The sequence below is a fragment of the Neolamprologus brichardi genome, chromosome 14 (genome assembly GCF_056152115.1).
Source record: "Neolamprologus brichardi isolate AB-2024 chromosome 14, ASM5615211v1, whole genome shotgun sequence".
Taxonomy (NCBI): domain Eukaryota; kingdom Metazoa; phylum Chordata; class Actinopteri; order Cichliformes; family Cichlidae; genus Neolamprologus; species Neolamprologus brichardi.
In genome coordinates, this window is record NC_142117.1 from 18,422,659 (window position 1) to 18,440,424 (window position 17,766).

Sequence of the window (17,766 nt, forward strand, 5' to 3'; positions counted from 1 at the left end):
CTTTTTTTTCTTTTATGTGTTTTTCTTCAGTGTTTCAGTTACTAGAGCAAAGAAAGGAAAATATTCTTCTTCTCCTTCTTCTTCTCCTGATTCTTCTTATTATTATTAGTATTATATGCGCGGACACACCATGGTGCAGTGGTTAGTGCTGTAGCCTCACAGCAAGAAGGTCCTAGGTTTTAATTCACTGGCTGGCTGGGACCCTGGAACTGGCTACAGGCTCCAGTGTGGACATTAAGCTGACTAATAGGAATCCATAGGTTCCATGGTTTAGATTACCTTAATAGTAACCGAACCGTGTAGCAACATATTAATGACTAACCTCACTTTGTGGATAAGTCATATCGGATGCTCTCTTTTTCATCGACCAAACATCCCATGTCGTGTAATGGTATTTCAGCCTCAACAAATACTTTTAATAAGAAAAATTTAACCCATATCCTTTAACTTCCCTGTGCTATTGTGCTTATAACCTAGTCATTGCTCTGTTTCTATTATATGTAAGCTATCCCCTAAATAGTTTTCCATTTTTGTTCACATCCAAAGTTATAGCAGCATATTGTACTTAAAATCTTTCAGTTAGAACATGGTATTTCATATTTAGTTGGAAACTTGCTTGCTAACTTCCTCTCTTTTTCATGGATTCCTGGACTTTAAACTTAATTGCAACACTGGGGAGAGAACAGCCACACTGATCATTTTAATGAAACTGAAAGAATTTATACAAAGTCTCAGTGGAGCCTGAGTTTGTTTAATTTTGGGAAGTGAACCAGCCTTTGGACCCAGCAATAGATAATGAAGTCAGACTTAAACAGGCAGGATGAATTACAGTTATCTGGATGCAACTGTGGTCTCTGTCCACATATGTACAGAGACCACAGTTGCATCCAGATTTAAATATTCAAATTGTAATTATGATGATGTGTTGGTCCTTACACACACACACACACACACACACACACACACACACACACACACACACACACACACACACACTGTACTTAATTTCAAGAATTCAGCAGAATATTTCTAAAAATTTAGGGCATTAGTAGAGTCATAACTTAATTAAAACTAAAATGAAGAAATTAAAGTAGGTATATAAAATGTCTGCCAGTATTTAAACTGAAATACAGTGTCTACTTAAATTTGTGTTTGCACTCTGCAGCACAGTTAAAGTCAAGTAAATTAAATCAAAGCAAATTTGAGAAACATTTTGTTATAATCACACAACAAAAGAGCTTGGTGGTGTTTCTATTGTTATTATTTTTGAGTGTAAATGCAAATGTGAGCTGTCATTTGAATTTTGTTTTTCCATGTTTATTCTGCATACATTTGTTGCATTAGATGGTTTGAGATTTAGTTGTCACCAGGGATGCACTGATCAAAAATACACAAACTCGTAGTGGTGGATTTTGTGTGGTACAGCAGTGGTTTGACCTTGTGTGCTGGGTTTTCACAACACGATCAAAACATTTCTTCCTAATTGCGTGTTGTTTTATTTCTAAGGACAGCAACTCGGTGACAAACGGTTTGGAGTAACTTTCAATTGGTCCAGATGGTCAGTGGTATTGTGGACGTTAACATGCTGGAAAATGGACAATACTGTCGTACTGCAGTAACAGATTTAAACCTTCATTTTTCTCCATTATGAAAGTGCTTTTGGTTTGTTTCCATCACTTCTCCTTCTGTCCAAGTGACCTTCTCTGAGCTATAGTGGCTGCAGTGTGTCGGTCCAGAATGAATGAGAGTGAGCCAAATGGGCTGTCTGAACATCACTTTCTACTGTAAAAGCAACAATTGAGGCATTATATGTCCAGGTTGTCTGTCTCCATGTCTCGTTCTCATGAACACAGTCTTACTTGAATGCATTGAGGGAATATGTTGCTGTGTCACACATCAAATCAAGGGAAAAATAATGTTGCAAAAATCTATATGCCTTTGGTGCTTCTTTCTGTGTCTTTGTAGATATCAAAGGTAACTAATTATACACTGTCAATAACATAATATATAAAGCTGTGACCATTGTCTGCAAATGCAAATGGAGTCTATATATTTTTCTTGTGTTTATGAATATGAGTCTTTTGTGCATGTGCTTGGGTCTGTATCAGGCATTACTTAATTGCTTCTTCTGGAAAAATTTTGGGAATAATCTCTCAATTTAGTTGTATTCTTGTAAAAAAAAAAATACAAATGCTATCAACTGAGAGACATCCCTCAGCAGTAGAATAAAATGGAAATGTGAGAAAAATAAATAAATTGTAGTGCTACAGTATAAGGTTAGGATAAGTTGAAAGTCCACATGTAGTAAAAAAGGCAAACAGGAAAAGATGAGAGGCAAAAGAGTGTCAAAGAAACAGAGACAGAGGGTAATGAAGTGTGGCATGAATAGATGAGTAAAAGTGAACCTGCTGCCAAGATAAGCAGGTGTGTGTGTGTGTGTGTGTGGGTGTGTGTGTGTGTGTGTGTGTGTGTGTGTGTGTGTTATTGAACGATGGGCGTGTAAAGTGGTCCGATCACTCTCAAAATTACACAGTTGGGCACACACATGGAGACTGGCCTCGCATTTTTCTCTTTGTCTCAAACACATAAACACACACACACACACGCTCAGACTTTAGCGCCGCTGTGTCTATGTGTGAGACAGTTCTGACATTTGGCTTAATGAGTTTTGCTGTTGTAACTGTGAACTTTGACCTCCGTTTGGCTGAGGCCATTAACAGATGAGCCGGCACAGCTCAGGAGTGGCTACCGCTTTCAGTTGAAGTCATCAGAAAGACCAGCCAAGGGACGTCATCTCCCCAGCGAACCCTGGGTCTACCCCAGGCTCTCCTCCAAGTGAGACGTGTCTGAAACGCCTCATTTAGCAGGCATCCAGGAGCCAGCCTAGTCTGACTCCTGAACCACCTCTACTGGCTCTATTCAACGTAGAGGAGCAGTGTTTCTCCTCCGAGCCCTTCCCAAATGACTGGACTTCTTGTCCCCTCTATAAGACAGAGTCTAAAATGGGAAGTTTATTGTTCTTTTCTTATTCTATCCATAGTGACCCAAAGTTTTTAGGTCAGGTTATTAATGTAGATTGATGAGTAAATTAGCAGCTTCACCTTCAGGCTAAGCTCTTTTTTTTTCTTTCTACAACACACCGGCACAGCGTCACTGAACCAATCTCTCTCTTTCCCCAGCCTTTTCCAAGCGCATGCAGGCTTTGTTGGTTAAACTCCCATTCTACTCCATGCCTCTTTGTTTGTTTGCTTTCTTCTTATAAATCATACTAATAATAATGGTGGAGTCAAAACTATACCTCTGTGGGGAAATTACAGCTATCTTGCATCCGCTATTTAAGTCCTCACACTTAAAACTTGACGTGAGAGACATAGCTGCTACTTTTGTGATTTTCCTGTTTGGTTGAAAAGTCTGGTTGCTGACAGAAATTGACACTTGTTGTTGTGTTATTGTGCATGGGGAGCCTTCAGCTACAATAGCAGCAGCATTTTAAAAAGATGAAGCGGCCAAATTCAGTGACTTGGATCCTTTTGACATCTGCCTTGTTTGTATTCTTACTTCAAAATTAGTGAATGTAAGGCTGTCAGATGTTGGACCACCAGCTTCCGTTTTACAATTACTTTCCAGTTGTAAGCATCCACAGTATCTAGGTGTAGTCACGTGCTCGACTTGTCTGTCCAGCTAATTAAAGCTGTCATATGTTGCTGGTGGACCACTGATGTGTGTGTGTTTCTGTCTTTATGCGTGTGTGCACTCTTTATGGTTGTAAGCAGCAGATGCTCATCTAGAATCTTTGCCAGGTTGCCATGGCAGCTAGAGAGTGGGTGGGTTGGGGTCGCGTAGCATGTTATTATTGAACTCAGACATTAATTACTAAAGTGACCTATTGGCAGCACAACCTCAGATCAGATTCAAGTATTTTGCCAAAGCAAAATCTCTGACCTTATTTTCCTGAGCTAAACCAATTTTACTACAATGATTGGACTGATATCCAAATTTCTATATTAATAAAGTGAGACTGGGAATTAAATTCGGGCCCCATTGGCAAAACATCCACAGCTGTATTGTGACCAACTGCAACCACAACTGAGGTCAAGAAGAAACAATAGCATGGATGAATTTAAAGTTGTGGAATCACAAATGCTGTGTTCCATTTACTCATTTTAATTAGGATGAAGTGATTAACAAAGATATGTTTTGGGGTGCAATGATACAGCCAGGTCATGATTTCACTCACAATAGTTTCAGCTTTAAACCTTTCCAGTTTCACCATATCTCAGTGAGTTTGTACAGTCCCTGCAGTTTAGTGCAGGGCTGCTCAATTATGGCATAAATGATAATCACGGTTATTTTCACTGAAATTAAGATCTCGATTATTTGACGATATTTATTTAACAATAACAATGTATTGAATAATGGCTTTAAAGATTGTCAAAAAATAATATAAAATAGTGTGCAAATACTGATAACAGTGCAAATGTTTGCAATATAAAAAATAAATGAAAAATGCAAACATCTATGTTTAGTTGCTCTGTGGTGCAGCTACAACACCGTAGAAAAGTTTACGAGAGAGTAAAGCACGAGGGAGGTGCTTATAATCGGCTCAGTCATTTTTAATGATCGTTGAAAACCCAGATCGTAATTTAGATTAAAATTTGATTAATTGAGCAGCTCTAGTTTAGTGTAGAAGTTCATTCATCACACATGTTGTGTTATGCTACACTAAGCATTTCATTTCACCTTTCTGCTCTGCTGAAATCCTGTGACTTACACTCATGGCATCTTTGTTAATTATTATTGTCTGTTCGTAAATGCAAATATCAAATCAGCCAATCATATCGCAGTAGCTCGGTGCTTGGGTAAAAACAATCCACTGAAGCTCCAAGTAAGCATTTCCTGCACATCTCTAGGATTTACAGAGAAACTGTCTGAAGAGAGTAAATATCTAGTGAGTGTCAGTTCTCTGAGTGAAAAAGCCTTGTTGAATTCAGAGGTCAGAGGAGAATAGCCAGACTGCTTTGAGCTGACAGGAAGGCAACAGTCTCTGAAATAACCACTTGTTACAGCCAAGGTATGCAGACAAACATTTCTGAGGGTCAAAGTTTGCCATAAACAGCATGAAAGCATCGACTCATTCTGCCATGTATCAACAGTTCAGGCTTCTGCTGGTTTAATAGAGTTTAGGATATTTTCTTGGCACAACCTGGACTCCTTAATACCAATTGATCACCATTTAAATGCCACAGTCTTATTGAGAATCATTGCTGATTATGTTCATTCTATTGTGATTACAGTGTAATCATGATGGCTGCTTCCAGCGGGATAAAATCCACCACGTCAGAGAGCTCAAATCATCTCAAACTGGGTGTTTTTAACATGAAAGTGAGTTTATTGTAATCAACTGGCCTCCACAGTCAAAAGATCTTAATCCAATAGGGAGATTCACATCATGCAAGTACAGCTGACTAATCTGTATCAACTATGTGACGCTATCATGTGAATATGGAACGAAAGGAATCTTTCCAACACCTTGATGAATCTCTGAAGGCAAAAGGGATGCCATATCACAAAAGAACCATCTAAAATCGGTGATTACTAACCAGAAATTAATGACTATTGCTGTTTCGGGTGATTAATAGACATATGTGTATCTCAAATGACCTAATAAAGATAACGGTTTAGGATCAAAATGGGCCAGATCATCTTGTCTTTCTTGCACATCTTTTCACATCTAAAACTGAATTGAATTTGAAAGATAAGAATGGCTGAATTGAGAGAAATCAGGATGCAACAGATGGAGACAGCAAGTAGAAACAGGTTTTTTCCAGGTGCAAGGATTACATAAATGTTGCTCGTGCATGATGTATTTCTCTGTAAATATCCATATGGAAAAGAAACACAAATAATTTAGAATGAACTATATTTAAATTGTCTCACGTAAACATTATGTGTTACGTTACTTTTTTTGTTTTGGGGTTTGAACCTCCTGGTCAGCTGAGCCCCCCTTGTTCTCAGTCTGCCTTCATGGGTTTTTTCTGGTTTCCATCCACAGTCAAAATCATGCAGAATAGGTTCTTTGATCATTCTTCATTGACTGTAGATGTGGATATGAGAGTGTGGTTGTCTGTTTCTCTTTGTGTTTGACCTGTAATAGACTGGCACCCTGTCTAGCATACACTAGACAGGATGTGTGTCCCTCTCTCCTGCTTTATGTCAGCCGAGAGACGGCTTCAAGTTGATCGATGGAAGGGTAAATTGCTTTTCCACATGAGACTATTTTCATAAAAATCATTGTTAGTGTGATGGCAAGGGGGAATACATTAAAAATATTTTTATTTTCATTTGCTCATTGTGCTTGGTCCACCTGGAAGACCTCGCCTGGAACTTAAAGAGTTGGAAACGCCTGGCTTAGATAGATTTCATAACCAAGAAAGAGCCGACTGAAAATTAATAATAATTTGCAAATGAGTTCCAGTTTCTATTTATACTCTGAATGAACAGAATGGAAAGGCAATTGCCCCAGGCCTCTGTATGTAGAATTGGTTTTTAAAAGTTCTGCTTAAGGTGGTGCAGTGGCCTACAACACTGGCATACTGTACGGTTATGCAAATAGCATTTCCAATATTGGTAGAGATGGGGCGCCTGATGTTAATTGAATAGCGAATAGAAAAGTGCGTGTGTGTGTGTGCGTGTGTGTGTGTGTGTGTGTGTGTGCGTGTGCGTGCGTGCATACACTTAAAATCCAGTGTGCTTCTAATGAGACACAAAGTACAGACGGCAGGTTGAGCGTGGGCTGGAAACCATGGCGACGGCCTTCGGCTCCTAGACATGTGGAGAGAGGCAGAGCGAGGATGTCATGTAAAACAGCCATTGTGATCAAAAATAGAGTTATTGATCAGCCTGATGTCTTTTTACAGATACATCTACAGGTATGCACATAATCAGTTTTTACTCTTCATATGTATATATATATATATATATATATATATATATATATATATATATATATATATATATATATATATATATATATATATATATATTAGGGGTGCAACGATACACAAAATTCACGGTTCGGTTCGGTTTGATACTTTGGTGTCACGGTTCGATATTTTTTCAATACAAAAAAAATGTTCATGCCTTTTTAATTGCTTCTTCTGGGCTATAATCTCAGCAGCATATTAAACATATCAGGTCCCCATAATGAGAATCATGTGCTAACGGCTGTCTAAATGACTCGGGTAAAGTTTGTAGCATGCGTGCTTGTTGTTTTTGTCTGCTTCCACTTGTCTTTGCACTAGGATGATGTCGGAGTAAATGTGCAGTCATATTCATTGTGTTCCCACTAGTGCTGTCAGCGTTAATCTAGTTGAAATGACGTTAACGCCACAACATGGCAAATCTCCGTTAACGAGCTACCGCGGATCGCCCCGTGCGTGGGGCTGGACGGCCAACACGTTAACGAGCTAACTGCGCTAACGCACTAGTTCCCACCAATGTAATTGAGCATTGCGTGGCACATCCGACATACCTATAGTTTTGTCCATGACACGCTTACCTTCAGGGTCATACGTCACATGAAAACCAAAATAGTTCCAAACGCCAGATCTGAATGAGGGTGGGGGAGGTTCAATTTGCCATGTTGCAAGGAGAGCTTAACTTCTGTCTCGCTAGCTTGCCCTGCGCTCAGTGAATCTGCGTTCGACTACTCCGCCTAGGCTGCACTGTCGAGCGCAGATCTACTCAGCGCTCAACACAGACAGCACCGTCAGAACAAAAGTTGATAAAATAAATTAAAAATTTTGTATTGTTCGATACATATGCGTACCGAACCAAAAGCACTGTATCGAACGGTTCAATATCAATACGAGTATCGTTGCACCCCTAATATATATATATATATATATATATATATATATATATATATATATATATATATATATATATATATATATATATATATATATATATATATATATATATATAAGCACAAGATCTATTGAGGCTGGGGTCTATCACACCAGGCTGTGTAAAGATGCTCCAGAGACAATCCAGCACATAACAGCAGGTTGCAAGATGCTAGCAGGCAAGGCATACATGGAACGCCATAACCAAGTGGCTGGCATAGTATACAGGAACATCTGTGCCGAATATAACCTGGAAGTCCCGAGGTCAAAATGGGAGATGCCCCCAAGGGTGATGGAGAATGACCGAGCTAAGATCCTGTGGGACTTCCAGATACAGACGCACAAAATGGTGGTGGCTAACCAACCGGACATAGTGGTGGTAGACAAACAGAAGAAGACGGCCGTAGTGACAGCAATATCAGGAAGAAGGAACACGAGAAGCTGGAGAAATACCAAGGGCTCGGAGAAGAGCTCGAGAAGATGTGGAGGGTGAAGGTGACGGTGCTCCCAGTGGTAATCGGAGCACTAGGTGCGGTGACTCCCAAACTAGGCGAGTGGCTCCAGCAGATCCCGGGAACAACATCGGAGATCTCTGTCCAGAAGAGCGCAGTCCTAGGAACAGCTAAGATACTGCGCAGGACCCTCAAGCTCCCAGGCCTCTGGTAGAGGACCCGAGCTTGAAGGATTGACTGCCCACAGGGGCGAGTGGGGAATTTTTATATATATATATATATATATATATATATATATATATATATATATATATATATATATATATATAACGGATCAAAAATCTCACGGTTCGGATCAATTTTCGGATTAGCAAAAAAAAGAAAAAAAGACGAAATTTTAACATTTACTTATTAACTTATTTAAGTCTTTTTTGCCTATTAAAAACATTCAACTCAAGACTCATTCCACGTAATTATATAAAAACAAATTAAGATGCAATATAGGGCAGTACAGGGCTTTGTATCTACCACTCCACTGTGATATAACGAGCGGTCACGGTCACGTGGCTTTCCGCTGACCTGGAGGTCCACCCATTTGTAGTTGGGCAACAGAAGATGCCTGGGACAGTTCAGCCATAACTTTAAACTTTTCCTGCTCATACATGCGTGGGTACAATCTTGTCACTGAAGTGGACGCGGAACGAGATATCATAGCGTGGCTCAAGCACGTTCATCACAGTTTAAACTCCTTGTTTTGCACAACGGAATACGGCCTCCCGTCTGCAGCTAAACACCCCAGTAGCTTTTGTAATAGCTTTAGCCCGGTCGGACTGGGCAGCAAAGGGCTACTTAAATGCCGCAAACTCCTCTGCTCCTCCACTTGGACCGCTAGCACTGGCCATAACTATCGCTTGACAGACTGACCACGCGCACCATACACATACTTTTTTTCCTTCTTTTTCGAATCTTCGGATCACGTGCGTGCCGAACCGTGGAGTAGGATCAGTTTTGGTTTATGGATCAACCGTGATCCGTTGCATCACTAATATATATATATCTATCTGTCTGTCTGTCTGTCAGACACAGACAGACAGACTTGTGACGCCACCTGCACAGTTGCATATCGCAAGTGCATCCTTGTGTTTTTGTTCAAAACTGTAGGCTTTAATCATTTTTTGGTAAGAAAGTAAAGAGTACAAAGCTTCTTTAAATGCATAGTGATGACAAACCTCACACACCTTTGGTGGTTTTGTGATTGGAAGCATGCAGCTTGCCTGTTGTGCTCTCACAAATGAGGTGGGAACTGAAATGAATCAATTACCATACATTAGCAGTGGGTGTGCTGAAAAATAGTGTCAGTCATCACATATCACACCAACTTCTCTCATGCTTTGTAGAACAGTGTGGTCCATGCAATGAATCGCTGGCACTTTGTACCTGAACAAAGTGAGTTCACTCTATTAAAGGATCCTAATATCCTTGTTGAAGATGTGCAGGTTTGCTTCTTTGCATGCTGCAGCTCCTTAGTAATCAGGACTCCACAAATATTTAGCAGACTGTGAGTAATTTGTATTTGAAACATTCAGATTAACACATTAATTATATGTAGGTGCTGTACAGTCATTTAAAAAAGAGCTATTTCTAGCACGTCCTTGTCCTTCACAACAACGTTACAGTTTGCAGTGTGAAAAAGAACCAAGATTCCACCCCGACTGTGCCTCCGCCTACAGCCTACCTTGATACAAACAAGTCACCAAGATACCAAACAGGTAGTGTTACAAAAGTATCACTGCACCACAATATAATTGAATGTGACACATTTCACATGTAAGGCACCTTAAAGCAGTCTAATGCAGGCTCTGTATGTGAACTCAGTCCTTTATTAATAGTTCCTACTTTCAGATTAAAAAATGCTACTTAATACATAATTAGCTAAGTGATATTGCATATTGTTTAAAGAAACGACAGTTTGCACATGAGCACAACAGTGAACTGCACGTGTGAACAGCCGTAAAATGTTTCAGTGAAAAACTAAAAACAGGAATCTGGCAATTGGATGAAAATGTGTTATTTGTGGAGACAACTTCCATTTTCCAAAATGTGTGGGAGTCATCTAGCCATCTGAGAAACTATTATTTTATTTATGCAAGACAGAGAACAGAGCAAATATCATTTGCAGCAATTGTACTGGAGAGCTCACAAAACATATTGCTTTCTGAAGGGCCCAATTAGAAGTTTGTTGATAAATCACTGCAGTTCTTTGTTTTCTATTTTTCCTCTGCAGTCATTAGTGTGAGTGTGAAGCCAAAAGTTGGGCTGGTAGAGCAATGAAAGGCTGGAAAAGTTGTGTTATCCTATTATTAACAGGTGAGCAATGTGATTGAGCATTGGGTATGTAAAAGGACATTCATGAGGAAAGAATGAGTTTAGCAGTTTATTCCTTTGACACAGGATAAAGTGTGATGCAAAACAGCAAAGAATTTAAGGGTTTTCATGAATTACAGTATTCAAAATTCATATTTGAAATTCAGAAAAAAACTCAGCACTGCGTTAAACCAGACAAGTTCACTCGTCAAAATAGTTGAAAGCAAGCAAACTTTTCATTTTACATTTTAGTTTTCTTCATTTTGGTGCTAGCAGATGCTAGAGCACATTTGCAGTAAACCATAGGAGTATGGAAAGCCAGAGATTTTCCATTTTTGTTTTGTAATACATGGAGAATGTGGATGGGTATTAAATTAAAAGAAAAAAAAAAGTTGTCATCTGGATGGCACCATACCCAAATCCTGTATTTATTATTCAGCATTAATGGGTGTGCTACCCATGCCGAGGGGCATTAATGCACCCCCATACAATCATGAATGCTGCTTTAAAAATTTTCTTGCTTATAAATATGGGGTGTATAAAAGAGAATCATCTGATTTCAACGATTTAATCCCACAGCTGAAGCACGTCCTCTTAGAAATAGGGGATTTGTGAGTTTCACGTGGTTGGCGGTAGGTAGCATAACAACAACAGTGGCTGCAGTGAAACTAGACATGCTACCAAAAGCATAGGGGAAGTTTGACTATCTATCATGTCTGGATACATGCTGTGCACTCAGAGGGGGAGACATTGAGTATTTGTGAGCATTGTAAGTTTTCTACGCAAAAACCTTTAAAATACATACTTAATTATAATTAACCACAAGTTTCCATGTCCATTACTTAACATTGGAGGATGATTAATGGAAGAGTGTGCATGTTGCAAATTTTTTTTTGGGAGCTGCAGGTGTGACCTGGAAAGTTACCAAAGTGGTGGCAAGTTAAAGAAGGAAAGGAGGAAAGTATAATTGCTAAACATGAAGAATAATGAGAGAAATGTGCCTGTGTATTAACAAGTAATTATGTATTGAAAGTATGGGCGTTATCCATGGAAAGAAAAGTAAGAAAATGAAGTCGGTGAGGCAAAAAAGGCATAAAAAAGAGAGAGTGAGAGGCACATAATTACAGATGGCTGCAGTGGAATGTGACAGAGCTGGAGAATAAAAAAGAACAGGATAGAAAAGCAGAGCAAAGGGGCTCAAGGGAAAGCTGAAGGTGAGGCGATAATGAGAGGAGGCAAGAAAAAAAAGACAGATGGGGGAAAAAAAAACCTGTGTCAGAGAAAAAAGGAGAAACCCATTGATGAGATGAGGATTAGATGGTGCTGATTAATGATCATTGATTGTTTACCTCGGCATGTCTCTTTCTACTTCTGTGATTTCACTCGCCTGCCTGTCAGTCTCTTCTTTCTTTCTTTCTTTCTTTCTTTCTTTCTTTCTTTCTTTCTTTCTTTCTTTGGAACCTGCTGTGTGTCATAATGTCAGTACAACACTATGTTAAACAAAGTCCGGGAGGAAAAATCTCACATAAATATCCCAAATCCTTCCATTTCATGCTGCAGGGGAGCTGTTCATCGATCCCTCATCCTCTGCATGGCACCATAGACAAACATTTACTGTAGTCAGCGGCCAGAATTTTCAGCTCCACTGACTTTCACTTTTTATGGAGTCATTTTAAAGACACATGATCTCTAATAGAGTTAAAATGTGATGTTTACAACAATCTGGTATGAAATTGGTAGATATTCCATGGCTGGTTATTCTGTGCTTCACTGGAAGTTTGATTCATTTATTTATTCATTTATTTTGTTAAATGAAAACCATAAAACCATATTTCAATGGACATCAAACAAACATCCATTGTTTTGGTTAATGTCATATAACCACAATAATAACTAGAACAGCTATAATAAAAGCATTAAAAGAGGTTAACAAGCTTTCCTCATAGAAGCACATCAACCCCCAGCCCTTTCATGCCAATAGAACACCACACATTGCACCCTTGTGCACTTATATTTGTAAGTTTAATGTCATGGATTGCAATCTAGAAATGTTTCTACCTTGATTTATAACAACAGCCACATGGCAGGAGGTGACAGCAACAACAGAGAAAATAAAAAAGGGGAATGCACTTGATGGCAGACAGACACTGCAAGGAATGCTGTTGGAGAAAATGAGTTTTGTTCTCCGGAGGCTCAGAGAGAGAAAGAAATAAGAAGGGAAGAATGAAGGAAGGAAGAAAGAAAGAAAGAAAGAAAGATCGTTGTCTTGCTTGAGGCCTTGTTGGGTGTAGTTGTGAAAGGACGAGAGAGGATTTGTCATTCACATCCACTTCTCTCTCTTTATCTTGCTCTCTCACACACACACGGACACACTCACTTTGCCATCTGTTCCTCCTTGAGGAACAGTAAACCCAAATCTCCTCCAAAAAATGCAAAATGCAGCGATATGTCTCCACAGTTTATGTATGTGCATTGTGAGGAAGTTATATTCGTCTTGCTGGTGTCTGACGAGGCATTGCTGCAGCCAAAATACTCCATTTGACCTAGATCGTCTCTGAGCCCGGCTAGCGTATGCATGCGTGTGTGTTTATGTGTCTGTGCATCCTAGTTCTGTCTATTTCTCAGCAATAAAATGACTTTTGGACATTGTCCATAATGATATAAGCTTTCCCTGCCTCCTTGTCATCTGTCTCTCTGATAATCGTTGGGTTTGTGCCAGCTTTCACGGCAGTTCTCTTTTTTATTTCTGTTTCTCTGACTTTAGTTTGATTTCCCATCACTCTGTTTCAGTTTTTTTTCTTTTCTTCCATTCCTGCAAGGGAACTGGGAAACTTGTCATCTACAGTGTCTGCATGTGGATGTGCGAAAAAGGGTTTATTTGTTACAGTGACATAGTGCTGACCCTGCGCTTTACCTCTCAAGCTAAACCTGCACACCCCTAAGTGTTTCCTGTATTTTGAGCTGTGAAGATATAATAATACTCGAATGGCCCACTTTGCTCTGCGGTTGCTGTGAAAAGGTACCTTGGATTTTAAGCAAACCCAGACAATCCCACAATTTGACCCTTCTTCCCACCTTAGTGAAAGTGAGAAGAAGAACTTCCTCTTGACAGGAAGAGACTTTCAGCTGAACCACGCTCAGACATGGGCAGCCATTTACTGTGAACAGTCAGCGGAGAGAAGTTAGAGGCAATACAAAAACTGAGGGAGAGATTAAACAAAATGAAATGATGTAGGCTGAGTAGATGGGGCACATTTGGGAAGTTGACATAAGCTGACAAGAAAGACTGTACTACAGTTTATTTGTTGGGCTAGCGTCTGGTGAAGTCAAAAGCCTATGGTGGAGGAGTTTCTATGAGGATGTCAGTCATGGTTCTATTCGGCATTAAAAACACTAGAGCTTGGCGCCAGTTTAGCTCAGTGCACTAAAAGGGTGGCCACATGCCGTACGGCTAAGAGCGGCCGGCCTGGGTTCAAGCCCAACCCACAGTCCTTTGCTGCATGTCTTCCCCCTCCTCTCTCTGCCCCTGCTTTCCTGGCCTCTCCTCACTGCGTTTGACAAATAAAGCTGAAAAAGGCCAAATAAATAAATAAATACACAGGAGCTCAACTACGAGGGGAAATAAAGGACCAGTATAAGATTCATTAGAAGCTTCCTTGATAACACATGTATATACAGTTAGATTTATACATTTTTGGGTAGTGAGACTTGCCTCTGTACACCACCACACTGGATTTTAAAATCAAACAATCAGGATGTAACTGTACAGTGCAGAAATGGCCATTCACTGTGTGATTTAATGGAATTAGATGACATGAAAAACTGTCCAAACTCCAAAGTGATCGTGGGAAATAACTCTGTGGTAGTATTGTGATAATATCAACTACTGACATTATTTTCATTTCTCCTAATATTTCTCCTGCAGTCTTGCATACTTGAGCTGCATTTTGGCTGTCTTGGACAAAAAAATGCACCAAATGTGGAGATACTGTACTCTACAAGAACTCCTCCTCTGCTTTTGTGCAGTATTGTGGTGTTCCTGCAGGGCCTTCTTGCTTGTCTGTTTTGATTTTGATGTTTGACGTTGGTCTTCTCTCATATTATTGACATCTGTTACCCAAAAATTAAATCCTGTTTGGATGTGAAAAAGTGGAGCACAGATAATTGGACTGAATTAATTCTAGTCATCATTTTATTTGTATCTCTGCAGTGATGGATGGGCGGACAGGTATGATGTGACAGATGGCTATGTTAAGGAAGCGGCCGGCGGGATTACCATCAAGCTCCAGTCGGCTGACGTGAAATGGTTTGATGAATACTACCTTAAACTTCGTCCAGAAAACAATCACAGAAACCCTTGGTTTCCAGAGTTCTGGCAGCATCGTTTTCAGTGTCGACTAAAAGGTCACACCCAGGAGAACAGCAAGTACAACCGCACCTGCAGCAGTAAGTACAGACAGAAATAGAAATACAGTCAAAAATAGACTGCCGTTATTGCACTTGAACATTTTTAATGGTAGAGTTACTATAGTTTACATTAGGTTTGTTATTGGTCAAGTCCCTTTACTCACATAAGAGATAACACCAGAAATTTACAGCTGTGCTTGAATACTGAAAGAAAAGAGAGGCTGTATTGTTGGCAGACAACATATATTGTTTTGAGTGTGCATAACAGGCCACAGTACCAATCTGCATTTCTATTGATAGGTTTTTGTAATGGCTGCTGTTAATGCAAATAACAAACAAAGAGTGTGAACACACAGTCACACACCTACACACAGACCACATGGATGCACAGAGCTTTCCAGTTCATCTGCAGCCATCTCGTGTGGCTGTGAGTGAACCCACCCTTTATTTTCAGCTTCTATCCGCCCCCATGTCTTTCTCTCTCTGTTCCTTTCCCCCCATTCATAGGCAAAACAGTGTGCGAGCGTAGCATCAAAGGGACCCGTGTCTCGTGTATTCTAATGAAATGGGACGTGAAATACAAATGAACAGGACACAGACAGAGACAGAAAGAAAATGAGACACAGAGGTGGAAAGTAACTGATGAGGAAGAGGAATGACAGTGGTCTTTGATGTTTGGGGGGGACAGTGTTTTCATAAAACCTAAAGGGGATATTAAGTTTCTCTGATATGTTTGCTTTTTTTTACCTACTGTTCCTCACTAACCCAATTGTCCATTTCCCCCAACTCTACCCCTTCACCTCTGCAGAGCGAGAGTCACTTCGGCAGCAATATGCACAGGACACTAAAATGGGATTTGTCATTAACGCCATCTACTCAATGGCATATGGCCTGCATAACATGCAACGGGCACTCTGCCCAGGTTACAAGGTAGGTGCTGCTCTGGTGGATGAATAAGGAGGGGTACACTAAGACATGCTACAGACAAAATGAGGGTAATGAACAGATGGAGAGGGAAAATAGCAGGACTTACAGAGCCTAAGTATTGATGCCATGGTACAGTCGCCACGCGGCCCATTTTTGACTTGTTATCACATTATGTAAGTTGGTATCCAAAAGTCTGGGAACACCAGCAAAGATCCTTCTCCAAGGTCTTGCTGAGATTTCTGAAGGGTTTCAGCAGTGCCTGTGGAGCAGTTACTTTACTATTTTCAGACTATTTTTTGAGCTCATTATCTGTGACAGCTGTTTTCCCCAAACATATATTTATTTCCGCTGCAAAAGTAAAACATGTTACAGGAGCTTTCACAAACTCCTGCAGGTTAAACTGGGCTGATCGAGCAGTTTCTATGGTGATTACATACAAGAGACTCTCAGCAAACTCACCAAAACAGACCACCAGCTTAGCAACACTAATGCTAGGAAAAGAGGGTAAGAATTAGATGTAAAATGGTTACATTTTAGGTCCTGTCCTAGTTTGCATTTGATATTTAAAGCTCTAAAGATTTGTGCAAAAAATCCCATACTCTAACAGGTAAAGAAAATTAATTAACATATTAATTATTTCCTGTTTGCATCTCCACACACAGCACTGTGTTACTGTGATGAAGTTACTTTTTTTATCTCTTAGCAAACAAAGCTTGTTGTGCTGATGTTCTAATGATGATGTCCTGATTGTGCACTGGACAAGACAAATCCAGTTTCTGCAAAGGACTGCCATACACCCCCTGTCAGACCTCAGGTCTAGCCATAATCTAATGCACACTTAGTCTTTCTTTGCTTACAATAACAGTTTGACGTCTGATGCTATCACTTAGTTCTGATGCCACGATTCCAACTTTCAGCACACTACTTAGTAAGTAGTGTTTTGCTAGAAAATTGAGGCGCAGCTAATAAAAGGTGAAAAAAGCAAGTGTATTTGCTTGAGCAAGCCTCTAGCTGTCATGTTTCAAAGAAAGGAAGAAACCGAACAAGGAAAGCTGACCTTTTTGTAAGATTTTATTTTGGGGCTCTTTTTAGGCTTTAGTTTTGACAGGACACTAAGTGGACAGGAGAGAAGGGAGGGAGACACTTGAACCAAGGCTCCTGCAGTAGCATTTCAGAATTTGGCACAGCTGCTCAAACTTGGGAGCTACATCACTACCCAAGAAAAAAATTTTTTTTTAAAGAGGTTTACACGGAAATATAATAGACATTGGACCCCACTCCCAGGGGGCTGGGAGGAGGTGCTGGCCATCAGATTGGGGTCTGGGATGCGGGGCCTCCCTGCTACTGCAGGCATGCGCCTGTTCGTCTGTGTCTATATGTCAGGTTGGGTCTTAGACTCAACCTCTCTAGGTACATCTCAGGCCCTCCAAAGTACGGAGGCCTATCTCCCCTCACCACACTCCCTGCCGGTGGCTGATGCCCTCAGACGTTGGTGTGTTGGTGGTCCTTGTCATCTGGGGCTGGGCGCTCATGTATGTACCGGCTCACTCCTGGTGGCCGATTGGCGGGGCCTGGCACCTGTGGCCCGGCTGGGCCCCTTCCGGGGGATGGGATGCCCTCAGGCCTCTGGCCTCTGGGCCTGAAGCTCGGTCCTCTCTGGCACAGCTGGCTGCCGACAGAGCCCGCGGGCACGCCACTGCAACCCCCTC

The 17,766-nt window shown here is 40.5% G+C and overlaps 1 protein-coding gene across 2 annotated transcripts in view; it reads left to right on the top strand.

Moving 5' to 3' along the window:
• grm5b (glutamate receptor, metabotropic 5b) overlaps nt 1-17,766 on the top strand; it is an 83,140-nt gene that overhangs the window by 44,028 nt on the left and 21,346 nt on the right. For both annotated transcript variants that reach the window (XM_006802092.2, XM_006802093.3), the window contains exons 7-8: nt 14,934-15,169; nt 15,939-16,060. In XM_006802092.2, the coding sequence (XP_006802155.1) occupies nt 14,934-15,169; nt 15,939-16,060 (358 nt within the window). The remainder of the gene's footprint in view (nt 1-14,933; nt 15,170-15,938; nt 16,061-17,766) is intronic.